This window comes from Lipotes vexillifer, unplaced genomic scaffold (genome assembly GCF_000442215.2).
Source record: "Lipotes vexillifer unplaced genomic scaffold, Lipotes_vexillifer_v1.1 scaffold489, whole genome shotgun sequence".
NCBI lineage: Eukaryota > Metazoa > Chordata > Mammalia > Artiodactyla > Lipotidae > Lipotes > Lipotes vexillifer.
In genome coordinates this window covers 238,390-251,988 of record NW_006790533.1, presented here as the reverse complement: position 1 = coordinate 251,988, position 13,599 = coordinate 238,390, and the positions used below count along the sequence as shown (strand labels likewise).

Sequence of the window (13,599 nt, the reverse complement as noted above, 5' to 3'; positions counted from 1 at the left end):
ATCATGCCTTTGTTGTTGTACCCGAAAAGTCATCTCAACACCCAAAATCTTATAGGTTTACTCCTATGTTACCTTCAAAGAGTTTTATAGTTTTGTTTGCTATTTAGGTCTGTGGTCCATTTTGAGTTAACTTTTGTGAAGGTCTGTATTCAGAATCATTTTTTTACATGTAGATGTCCAGTTGTTCCAGCACTATTTTTTAAAAGACTCTGCTTCATTGCATTGCCTTTGCTCTTTTGTTGAAGGTCAGTTGACCATAATTATGTGGATCTATTTGGGGGTCTCTAATCTATTCCATTGATCTATTTGTCTTTCTTTTGTCAGTACCATACTCTCTTGACCATTATAGCTTCATAATAAGTCTTGAAGTAGGGTAGTGTCAGTCTTCCAACTTTGTTCTTCTCTGTCAATATTTTGTTGGCTATTCTTTTCTTCTTCAATATTCTGTATTGGCTAGTCTTTTGCCTCTCCATATAAACTTTAGAATCAGTTTGTCAATATCCACAAAGTAACTTGCTAAGATTTTGATTGGGAATAAACTGAATATATGGAGCAAGTTGGAAAGAACTGACATCTTGAGAATATTGAGTCTTCCAACATTCTGGCTTCAAAATCTACATTTTTCTACCAATATACTTGTTGCTTCTCCAATGGCTTTCAATAATAGTTGATTCCTACTTATTAGTATTAATATTAATACTATTACTAGCATCATCATTTCAGGAATATGAGGGTTTTTTTTTAAATAGATCTTTATTGGAGTATAATTACTTCACAATACTGTGTTAGTTTCTATTGCACAACAAAGTGAATCAGCCACGTGCATACACATGTCCCCATATCCCCTCCCTCTTGAGCCACCCTCCCATTCTCCCTCTCCTACCCTTCTTGGTCATCGCAAAGCACTGAGCCAATCTCCCTGTGCTATGCTGCTGCTTCCCACCAGCCAACTATTTTACATTCGCTAGTGTATATATGCCGATGCTACTCTCACTTCGCCCCAGCTTCACCCTCCCATCCCATGTCCTCAAGTCCAATTTCTATGTCTGTTTATTCCTGCCCTGCAACTAGGTTCATCAGTACCATGCTTTTTTTTCCTTAAGATTCCATATATATGTGTTAGCACACAGTATTTGTTTTTCTCTTTCTGATTTACTTCACTCTGTATGACAGACTCTAGGTCCATCCACCTCATTACAAATAACTCAGTTTAGTTTCTTTTTATGGCTGAGTAATATTCCACTGTATATATGTGCCACATCTTCTTTATCCATTCATCTGTTGATGGACATTTAGGTTGCTTCCATGTCCTAGCTATTGTAAATACTGCTGCAATCAACATTGTGTTACATGTCTCTTGGAATTATGGTTTTCTCAGGGCTGGGTCATATGGTAGTTCTATTTTTAGTTTTATAAGGAACCTCCAGACTGTTTTGCATAGTGGCTGTATCAATTTACATTCCCACCAACAGTGCAGGAGGGTTCACTTTTCACCACACCCTTCCTAGCATTTATTGTTCATATATATATATATATATATATATATATATATATTTTTATTTTGCAGTATGCGGACCTCTCACTGTTGTGGTCTCTCCCATTGCAGAGCACAGGCTCCAGATGCGCAGGCTCAGTGGCCATGGCCCACGGGCCCAGCTCCTCCACGGCATGTGGGATCTTCCCGGACCGGGGCATGAACCTGTGTCCCCTGCATCGGCAGGCAGACTCTCAACCGCTGCGCCACCAGGGAAGCCCCTATATTTTTTGATAATGGCCATTCTGACTGGGGTGAGGTGATAACTCACTGTAGCTTTGATTTGCATTGCTCTAATGATTAGTGATGTTGAGCAGTTTTTCATGTGCCTCTTGGCCATCTGTATGTCTTCCTTGGTGAAATGTCTGTTTAGGTCTTCCGCCCATTTTTTAACTGGATTGTTTGTTTTTTCTGATATTGAGCTCCATAAGCTGTTTGTATATTTTGGAGATTATCCTTTGTCTGTATTTTCATTTGCAACTATTTTCTCCCATTCTGAGGGTTGCCTTTTTGTCTTGTTTATGGTTTCCTTTGCTGTGAAAAACTTTTAACTTTAATTAAGAACCATTTGTTTATTTTTGTTTTTATTTCCGTTACTCTAGGAGGTGGGTCAAAAAAGATCTTGCTATGGTTTATGTCAAAGAGTGTTTTTCCTGTGTTTTCCTTTAAGAGTTTTATAGTGTCTGGTCTTATATTTAAGTCTTTAATCCATCTGGAGTCTATTTTTGTGTATGGTGTTAGGTAGTGTTCTAATTTCTTTCTTTTACATGTAGCTGTCCAGTTTTCCCAGCACCACTTATTGAAGAGGCTATCTTTTCTCCATTGTATGTTCTTGCCTTTGTTGTAAATTAGGTGCCCATGTGCACGTGGGTTTATCTCTGGGCATTCTATCTCGTACCATTGATCTATATTTTTGTTTTTGTGCCAGTACCATACTCTCTTGATTACTGTAGCTCTGTGGTATAGTTTGAAGTCAGGGAGCCTGATTCCTCCAACTCCGTTTTTCTTTCTCAAGATTGCTTTGGCTATTTGGGGTCTTTTGTGTTTCCATACAAATTGTAAAATGTTTTGTTCTAGTTCAGTGACAAATGCCATTGGTAGTTTAATAGGTATTGCATTGAATCTGTAGATCGCTTTGGGTAGTATAGTCATTTTCACAATGTTGATTCTTCCAACCTAAGAACATGGTATATTTCTCCATCTGTATATGTCATCATTGATTTCTTTCATCAGTGTTTTATAGTTTTGTAAGTACAAGTCTTTCGCCTCCTTAGGCAGGTTTATTCCTAGGTATTTTATTCTTTTTGTTGCAGTGGTAAATGGGAGTGTTTCTTTAATTTCTCTTTCTGATTTTTCCTTGTTGGTGTATAGGAATGCCAGAGATTTCTGTGTATTAATTTTGTAACCTGCAACCTTACCAAATTCATTGATTAGTTCCAATAGTTTTCTGGTGGCATCTTTAGGATTTTCTATGTATAGTATCATGTCATCAGCAAACAGTGACAGTTTTACTTCTTCTTTTCCAACTTTTACTCCTCTTATTTCTTTTTCTTGTCTGATTGGTGTGGCTAGGACTTCCAAAACTATGTTGAATATGAGTGGTGAGAGTGGACATCCTTGCCTTGTTCCTGATGTTAGTGGAAGTGCTTTTGGTTTTTCACCATTGAGTATGATGCTTGCTGTGGGTTTGCCATACACAGCCTTTATTATGTTGAGGTAGGTTCCCTCTATGCCCATTTTCTGGAGAGTTTTTATCATAAGTGGGTGTTGAATTTTGTCAAAAGGTTTTTCTGCACCTATTGAGATGATCATATGGTTTTTATTCCTTAATTTGGTAATGTGGTGTATCACACTGATTGATTTGTGTAAACTGAAGAAATCTTGCATCCCTGGGATAAATCCTACTTGATCATGGTGTATGATCCTTTTAATGTGCTGTTGGATTCCGTTTGCTAGTATTTTGTTCAGGATTTTTGCATCTATGTTCATCAGTGATATTGGTCTATAATTTTCTTTTTTTGTGATATATTTTCCTGGTTTTGGTATCAGGGTGAAGGTGGCTTCGCAGAATGAATTTGGGAGTGTTTCTCCCTCTGCAATTTTTGGAAGAGTTAGAGAATGATGGGTGTTAGCTCTTCTCTAAATGATAGAATTCACCTCTGATGCCATCATCCTGGACTTTTGTTTGTTGGAAGATTGTTAATTATGGTTTCAATTTCATTACCTGTGATAGGTCTGTTTATATTTTCTAATTCTTCCTGGTTCAGTCTTGGAAAATTGTAACTTTCCAAGAATCTGTCCATTTCCTCATGGCTGTCCATTTTATTGGCATATAGTTGTTTGTACTAGTCTTATAATCTTTTGTATTTCTGCAGTGTCAGTTGTGATTGCTCCTTTTTCATTTCTGATTTTATTGATTAGTGTCCTCTCCCTTTTTTTTCTTGATGAATCTGGCTAAGGGTTTATCAATTTTGTTTACCTTCTCAAAGAATAAACTTTTAGTTTTATTGATCTTTGCTATTGTTTTCTTCATTTCCATTTCATTTATTTCTGCTCTTATCTTTATTACTTCTTTCCTTCTTCTGACTTTGGTTTTTCTTTGTTCTTATTTCTCTAGTTGTTTTAGGTGTAGGGTTAGATAGTTTATTTGAGATTTTTCTTGGTTTTTGAGGTGAGACTGAATTGCTATAAACTTCCCTCTTAGAACTGTTTTTGCTGCGTCCCATAGGTTTTGGGTCGCCGTGTTTTCATTGTTATTTGTTCCTATGTATTTTTTTATTTCTTCTTTGATTTCTTCAGTGTTCTCTTGGTTATTTAATAGTGCACTGTTTAGCCTCCATGTATTTGTGGTTTTTACAGTTTTTTTCCTGTAATTGATTTCCAATCTCATAGCATTGTGGTCAGAAAAGATGCTTGATATGATTTCAATTTTCCAAGCCTTGATTTGTTACCCAAGATGTGATCTACCCTGGTGAATGTTCCATGTGCACTTGAGAAGAAAGTGTATTCTGTCACTTTTGGGTGGAATGTTCTATAAATATCAATTAGATCTATCTGGTCTGTTGTGCCATTTAAAGCTTGTGTTTCCTCATTTATCTTCTGCTTGGATGATCTGTCCATTGGTGTAACTGGGGTGTTAAAGTTCCCTACTATTATTGTGTTACTGTCAATTTCTCCTTTCATGATTGTTAGCATTTCCCTTATGTATTGAGGTGCTCCTATGTTGGGTGCATAAACATTTATAATTCTTGTATCTTCTTCTTGGATTGATCCTTTGATCATTATGTAGTGTCCTTCCTTATCTCTTGTAACAGTTTTTATTTTAAAGTCTATTTTATCTGATATGAGAATTGCTACTCCAGCTACCTTGTGATTTCCATTTGCATGGAATATCTTTTTCCATCCCTTCACTTTCGATCTGCATGTGTCCTTAGGTCTGAAGTGGGTCTCTTGTAGATAGCATATATATGGGTCTTGTTTTTGTATCCATTCAGCCAGTCTGTGTCTTTTGGTTGGGGCATTTTATCCATTTACATTCAACATTATTATCAATATGTATGTTCCTATTACCATTTTCTTAATTTTGGGGGGTTTGGTTTTGTGGGTCTTTTTCTTCTGTTGTGTTTCCCGCTTAGGGAAGTTTCTTTAGCATTTGTTGTAAAGCTGGTTTGGTGGTGCTAAATTCTCTTAGCTTTTACTTTTCTGAACAGCTTTTGACTTTTCCATCGAATTTGAATGAGATCCTTGCTGGGTAGAGTAATCTTGGTTGTAGGTTTTTCTCTTTCATCACTTTAAGTATATCCTGCCACTCCCTTCTGGCCTGCAGAGTTTCCACTGAAACATCAGCATGATACCCTATGGGAATTCCTTTGTATGTTATTTTTTGTTTTTCCCTTGCTGCTTTTAATATTTTTTCTTTGAATTTAATTTTTGTTTGTTTGATTAATATGTGCCTTGGTGTGTTTTTCCTAGGGTTTATCCTATATGGGACTCTCTGTGCTTCCTAGACTTGGGTGACTATTTCTTTTCCCATGTTAGGGAAGTTTTCAACTATAATCTCTTCAAATATTTTCTCAGACCCTTTCTTTTTCTCTTCTTCTTCTGGGACCCCTATAATTTGAATGTTGGTGTGTTTAGTGTTGTCCCAGAGGTCTCTGAGATTGTATTCAATTCTTTTCAGTCTATTTTTCTTTATTCTGTTTTTCGGCAGTTATTTCCACCCTTTTGCCTTCCAGCTCACTTATTTGTTCTTCTGCCTCCGTTATTCTGTTATTGATTCCTTCTAGTGTATTTTTTATTTCAGTTATTGTGTTGTTCATCTCTGTTTGTTTGTTCTTTAGTTGTTCTAGATCTTTGTTAAACATTTCTTGTATTTTCTTAACCCATGCCTCCATTCTATTTCTGAGATTCTGGATCATCTTCACTATCATTACTCTGAATTCTTTTTCAGGTAGGTTGCCTATTTCCTCTTCATTTATTTGGTCTTATAGGTTTTTACCTTGCTACTTCATCTGTGACATATTTTTCGCCATCTCATTTTTTTTTTTTTTTAATGAATGGGCTTGTGTTCCTGTCTTACTGGTTGTTTGGCCTGAGGCTTCCAACACTGGGATTTGTAGGCTATTGCGTAGAGCTGGGTCTTGGTACTGAGGTGAGGAACACCGTGAGACCTCACTCCAATGAATATTCCCTGGGGTCTGAAGGAAGATGAGTTTTTAACATAATTCCATTTGGTTTTTATATAACCACTTTGAAAAAGGTTAATCAGCATATTCAGAAGTTTGGAAATTTAAGAACTAATGCCAATGAGAAGGACAAACTTTCTTTTGTGAATTTTAAGAATTCACTCCAAAATCATCTTTGCACTTCCCCTATCATTATTGTAGTTAATTGTTAATGTCTTTTACCCATAATAAAATGAACAACTGGTGTTCAGATATGTTATTATCCAAGCTACCTCTGATGCCTAATACAGGGTTCGTATAAGATAGATGGTCATTAAACATTAGTTGAAAAAGTTAATGCATGAATGAGTGGATGCATGAATGAAAAGATTATAATCATAGAAAGAAGTCTCTAAGTTAGTTAATGATTCTTGCTGGAATTTTCACTTAGAGTATTTTCCTAGTACTTCACCATGCTTAGTCTCTTTTATCGTAGATTTTAATATTATGACACTAAATTCAGTCACAATTACACTTCTTTAATAAGTGAAAGAGGATAGATTCCACTTGATTTGGCCTTTTGTGGTCTAAAATGGCTTTGCTCATAGATCTTATTTGCTAATGCATCATATGCCTTTAGTAACAGAAACTTTTTCAAATTCTCCTTTTGAGCAAAAATATTTGGCACAAACGAGACAAATTTGTATGGAAACACAAAAAACCCTGAATGTCCAAAACAATATTAAGCAAGAAGAACAAAGCTGGAGGTATCACACACCATGATTTCAAACTACACTACAAAGGTACAGTCATCTAAACAGTATGGTACTGGCACAAAAAGAGATACACAGATCAATGGAAGAGAATAGAGATCCCAGAAATGAACCCACAGTTATATGGGCAATTAGTCTACAACAAAGGAGGCAAGATTATACAATGGGGAAAAGACAGCCTTTTCAATAGATGGTGCTGGGAAAAATGGACAGCTATTAGCAGAAGAATCAAACTGAACTACTCTCACATACCATGCACAAAAATAAATTCCAAATGCATTAAAGACTTAAATGTAAGACCTGAAACCATAAAAATTCTAGAAAACATAGGCAATACTATCTTTGACATCAGTCTTAGCAAAAAAATTTTTTGAATGTGTCTCCTCAGTCAAGGGAAACAAAAACAAAAATAAATAAATGGGACTACACCAAACTAAAAAGCTTTTGCACAGCAGAAGAAACTATCAACAAAATGAAAAGGCCACCAATGAATGGAAGAAGATATTTACAAATGATATATTTGATAAGGTGTTAATATCCAAAATATACAAAGAACTCATAGAAACTCAACATCAGAAAAACAAGCAACCTGATTTTAAAATTGGCAGAATATTGTAATAAACATTTTCCAGAGAAGACATATAGATGTTCAAAAGGGACATGAAAAGATGTTCAACATCAGTAATCATTAGGAAAATGCAAATCAAAGCCACAATGAGATATCATCTCATACCAGTCAGAATGCCTATTATCAAAAATACAGCAAATAAGGAGTGTTACCTAAGATGTGAAAAAAGAGGAACCCTTGTGCACGGTTGGCAGGAACATAAATTGGTACAGCCAATATGGAAAACAACATGGAGATTCCTCAAAAAATTAAAAATAAAACTACCATACAATCCAGCAATTCCACACCCGGGTACTTACCCAAAGAAAACAAAAACAGTACTTAGAAAAGATATATGCATCCCTATGTTCATTGCAACATAATTTACAATAGCCAAGAAATGGAAGAAACTTAAACACCCATCATAGATGAATGGATAAAGAAGAGGTGGTGTGTATATATATATATATATATATATATATAATGGAATATTACTCAGCCATAAAAAAAGAATGAAATCTTACAATTTGTGACAACATGGATGGACCTAGAGGGTATTATGCTAAGTGAAATAAGTCAGACAGAGAAAGGCAAATACTGTATTATTTCACTTATATGTGAAATCTAAAAAAACAAAACAAATAAACAAACATAACAAAACAGAAACAGAGTTATAGATACAGAGAACAAACAGGTGGTTGTGAGGGGATGGGGGTGGTGGGGAGGAAAGTAGGTGAAGGAGATTAAGAGGTACAAACTTCCAGATTCAAATAAATGAGCCATGGGTATGAAATGTACAGTGTGGGGAATATAGTCTATAACTATGTTATATATTTGCACAGTGAAATATCATTTTTTTCCAACTAGCTTTCCATCACAAGTCAAACGTCTTTGAACTTATGAGTAAGCTTCATAGCCTGAAAGCGGTGAGTGTTTTTCCAGAAGGTTTTCAGAATTTTTTAGTGCCTGCCTTTACTGGACTTGGTTCAATATTTTCTAATGGGAAGCATACTTTAAACAGCCTTGATTCCATGTTTTTAATATATTATTTTACTTTATTGCTATTCCCTGAGAGCACTTACAATCAACATATTTTTTAAAGTTTTATATTTGGTAATATTCTGTTGGTTCTTTGTTTCCTGTTATAATGGGCTTTCAAATATTAAGCAAATTAGCAGATTTTCCAAACACACACATCTATACAGGACAGTGTGATATTAGAAGGTTCCTGAAGTTAAGTAATACAATGTAAATGCTTTCTGCATTACCCATTTGCTGCATAGAAAGTGAGGAAAATTGCCAATGGGTTTATTTTAGGGAGAAAACTACTATTTTGAAATAAAATACCAAGTTTACCACATCAACCCTATTTTATTCTTAATCATGTTCAATTTGGGAGTATCCTCTTACATTTATATATAAGGAAATGATGTAAGGAGCTGACCTGTTATTTTCAAAGACAAAGGTTATCACACACAAAATAAATAACTTTTTCTAGTTTATCTGTTCACTACAAATTTTTTAATGAATTAACACTTTTTATAGTCTCATTAAATGTACATGTTTAAAGTGCTTAACAAAATAATGCCATGTTTAAAGTTTAACTGCCTTAAGCATAACGCTGTCCATGCTACTCCTATTTCCTTCATCCTTGCTTGGGAAGGATATTTGGTCACACATACTCCTACACACATAGCTCAGTTATTCACCCTGATCTCAGAGCTCTTCTTTCCACCTCCCATCTATTTTTTATTATTATTCCAGGTTTCTTCCTCTTCCTTCCTTCCTCCCCACCCACTCAACCCAACTACCCACTGAAATCCTGAGTTCTGCTCTTCAGTAGTTTTTCCAAATTAGCACTTTCCTCCGTTTCCCTTCAGCAATATTTTGCATGCCTAATTCCTCCTTAGAGACCACTTGTTCATCTTAGCTCTACAATCATTCCCCAATTTCTGCTTATCTCACGAGAGATTTAGACAGCTCCATGCTCTTCCATTTTCCATTCCATAACAAAACATTTCTTTGGAAGGTGTGGCCAAGAATCCCCAAAAGCAAGTTCAGTGAACCAGTACCGTAAGAAGGCTTTGTAGCAGATGAGAAATTTTGCAAAGCTGTGGTCACACTAAAGTGCATTATGGCTAATGCCTAGCTGATTGCATTTTCATTTGTAAATATGGCAATACTGCCAAGAACATGAATCAGGCTTACATATGACAGCAGGTTACCTAGGATTCCATGCTGTTACAAAGCTCTTCTGAAAGACCCTTGATAATTGGGGTGTGAAGTGATGCTATAGTCAACACTTTCTAAATGGTTTTAAAAATAAATTATATACAGGGGGTGTGAAAAATGTACCTCTATAACTTCACTTTTTTTCAACAATGACTTCAGATTGTTTCCATTTAAATTACAAATGAACTTTCATTATTAATCTTTAGATGCTGTAAAATAAACTGTTATTCATCTAGTCACTTGTTCAATAAATATTTACTGAATACCAGCTATGTGGCAAACACAGTTCAACATAAGTTGAGTATCAAAAAAGTCTTGGTTTGCAACTTACCATGAGCCATACGATGAAACCAGTAGTAACCAAAGTCAACTCCCAAGAAAGTTAAATACCAAGTCCATGGAGAATCCCAAGGCAAACTGATAAGCCTGTAGTTCTCCCAGATATAAATGTAACTGGTCAGTTCAATGCTCCTGGAAAACCAACTGGAAAGATACAATGTATAAGCAATGATTATACTATATTTTAGATGTAAAATTATGCTAAAACATTTTAGATAATATTTAAAAATTAATATGTTCATACATAAAAATAAAACCCTTTCCCCCTTTCTCTTGGCTTCTTACTGCTCTATCATACCTTTGAAGAGGCTCAATTTCCTTGGTATCAAAATGATTCACGTGATGTTTCCTTTTGTTTCATAGGCATCATGGATGTCAACTATTCCCCTATTTCATGGAATTTAGGAAGTTCCCTTTATATGTCTCTTAAAAATACTTTTCATGGAAACCATATAACATAAAAATGACAAAACTATGACTTATTTTCTGTGACTGTCATTTCTAAATCTTAGTAAAGAACACAAGAAGGGTGCTTTTTAAAGGAAATGTAAAAAGCAGAAAATTATAAATAGCATATTTTTTTAAGGGACTGCAAAATGACTACTGCCTTAAAATATATTAATCCCATAAAGTTTACCTTTAGATTTAAAGTTGCTTCTGACTGACTCTATTCTCTCTCTTCCTGTCTAGTCCCTCCTCTCTTTCACACACACACACACACACACACACACACACACACACACACATTCTATGTTTTCTAGATATTACCCTTAAGACTACAAATTGGATTCTCATAGCATATCAGTATTTCTTATAGTAATATAAACTATGGATCTCAAAATATAAGGGAATAATTTTTCCCTAGAAATAAACAATTGTTTTTAAAACCCAAACAGCTTATCTCTTACCACATATTCTACCAAACTTCTGTAATTTCTTATGTCAAGAAATTTTAAAAATATACTTCAATTTTATAAAGAGTAGTATTTTTCCTTTTAAATTTCCTGTGATCAAATTTAGGATCAGACTCAAGATAATCATTCCTTTTATCACTTTTACAGATATGACTGAACTTTTTCATTAATATTTTTCACTCATATGTAAAATGAATTATTCTACCTAATAAAGATTTATTTATAAACCATGAACAAGTGAGAAAGTTCTGAAATATTCTAACTTTAAATAAAAGTCAAAGAAGCAGCTCATTAGTTTATTGTTAAAATTCATTATTTTACTAGTATTTCCCTTTACATAGTCAGCGTCTATGAATTAGCATGTTACTGGTTTTGTTGGAGACCCGGATGTTTACTTTTAATCTAATGTTGACGTTAGTTATGATATGACTTTAACTGTGACTTAATAACATTAAAATTGTCTCACATTTTGAATCCTTCAAGTTATTATTTAATCAGTAACATAAAACACTAGGCTTCTTCACAACGGCATTAATATAAGTAACTAATAGAAATGCCAAATACCTACACTTTGAAAAAGGATGACACATCATCAGATCTTAAAACTCAGTTTTCAATTTAAGATTACTCTAGGTTTGTAAATTGGTCCCCATACACGGAGGGTAAGAAGAAACTAAAGAAAGAGACAGAACACTCCAGACTGGGAAGTGGCAGTTTTAACAAACAAGGAACTTAGAGAGGAGGTTTGTCTTTGGTGGCTGCAAGACATGTAAATGTCCATACTCTCACTCCAGAATGTTAAAATTTTCTAGAAAGGTCTTAACTGGGTTCAAGTCACTTATTCAGTCCAGATGGTCTCAACAACACCTTACTCTCTCCAGGCTGCATCCCTGAAACAGCTGTTAGCACGGGACTGTAGGTGGAACTTACATTCCATGGACAGGGGAGAGAGTAAGGGAAAGGGGAAGGGGAAGTAAAGTCCAGCTTATAGGTCAACCAGGGTTGCATCCTCTCCACGACCTCCTCCAACAATTATATGGTTGGAAAGAGCAATTTTGTCCTTAAGTGTGAGTCCTTGATCCAAGGAGACTACCTACCCAGCACCCCTGTCACAACTCAGGCAATGCCCTGGATACTCCAGAATCCCCTGTCAAGTGGCCCTGAGCCTGCTTTCAGGACTGCATGGGCCTCTTTCCTGGTCTAGGCCTCCAGAGGGTCCACCTATGCATGTGTGTAAAGTCCTCAACATGACAAGGTAGACAAAAGTGGCTTCTTTGGACGTGTAGACAGAGCTGGGACGAGCAGTCTGGGGTGTGCACACACAGGTGTGTGAGGTCCCTCATGAGACAGCACAGGCCATGGGCCAGGGGCTTTCACCCTGTTCTGGAACTCTGAGGAATCCAAGAACTTGAAATTTGAAATGTGTCTTCCAATTTGTCATCCAGGTTATTTATCAGGGTAGGGGGAATAGAACAAATTTTATTTTAAAGCATGTTAGCTTGGTTGGTAATTCTTATACATCTAGACTAAGGCTTCTGAACAGTGTCATTACTGACATTTGGACAAGATAATTCTTTGTAGTAGGGGTCTGTCCTGTGAAAACTATTACCCAAATTATGAAACCTTATAATTGCTCCTTAGTACTCATTAGTAGAGGATTAACCACATAAAATTCAAGTTTTAGGGAAAAAAATGGTGAATAACATCAATTTTATATGATTACAATTTATTATTACTTAATTTTTCTAAAACAGAAATTCTAAAGTTTGACACTGCTGCTATTTGGGCCAGATGATTCTTTGTTGTGCGGGCCTATCCTGTGCATTGTAGGTGCTTTAGCAGCATCCCTGGCCTCTGCCCACTAGATGCCAGTAGCACAGCCCTCCACCCAGGTGTGACAACAAAATGTCCAAATGTCTCCCAGGGGCAAAACTGTCCCAATTGATAACCCTGAAAAAGACTGATCTAGAAAGAAAAAATTAAAACTTAGGAAAATGCAATAGAAAGTTGAAATAATCTATTTTTTTTAATATCCGCTTTACTACATGGTGTCAAAGCAGGTCAATTCATGGATTCATTCAATCATTCAAAAAATTCATATTAAGTGCCTGCTAGGTTCCAGGCACAGCACAAGAAAGGGAGGACACATTGGTGAAGAGGGCAAATACAGCCACCTGCCTCATCAATGTCCCACCAGTTCAGTATCTCTTTTTAAAGTTGCTGTCTTTCTTGTCAGTTTTCTAGTGACAAGTGAAATAGGCTTTCAGATAACAAAACTTCAATAATAGAAAGAGGGTCCCTGGAAAACCTCCATGTGTAAAACAAAAACAACCTGCCTGTAATTGAAATACTTTATTTCCTGTACAGGTGCCAGGTCTTGAGCAGACACCCAATTTATTATTCTGTCAACTTACTTATTAGGGTTGACACAAATCGAGCTGAAATATTCCTTACATACTACAGGCAAGGCTTCTTCTTTTTTTTTTTTTTCACACCTTAGCACAAAGCCAAACTTTCCTCAAGGTGAAGGGAAAGA

At 35.7% G+C, this 13,599-nt stretch overlaps 1 protein-coding gene across 1 annotated transcript in view; it reads right to left on the bottom strand.

Annotated features, from left to right (window-relative positions):
• Positions 1 to 13,599, bottom strand: part of AGMO (alkylglycerol monooxygenase) — a 338,930-nt gene that overhangs the window by 316,107 nt on the left and 9,224 nt on the right. Inside the window, exon 3 of the mRNA XM_007463784.1 lies at positions 10,142 to 10,293. Within this exon, the coding sequence (XP_007463846.1) occupies positions 10,142 to 10,293 (152 nt within the window). The remainder of the gene's footprint in view (positions 1 to 10,141; positions 10,294 to 13,599) is intronic.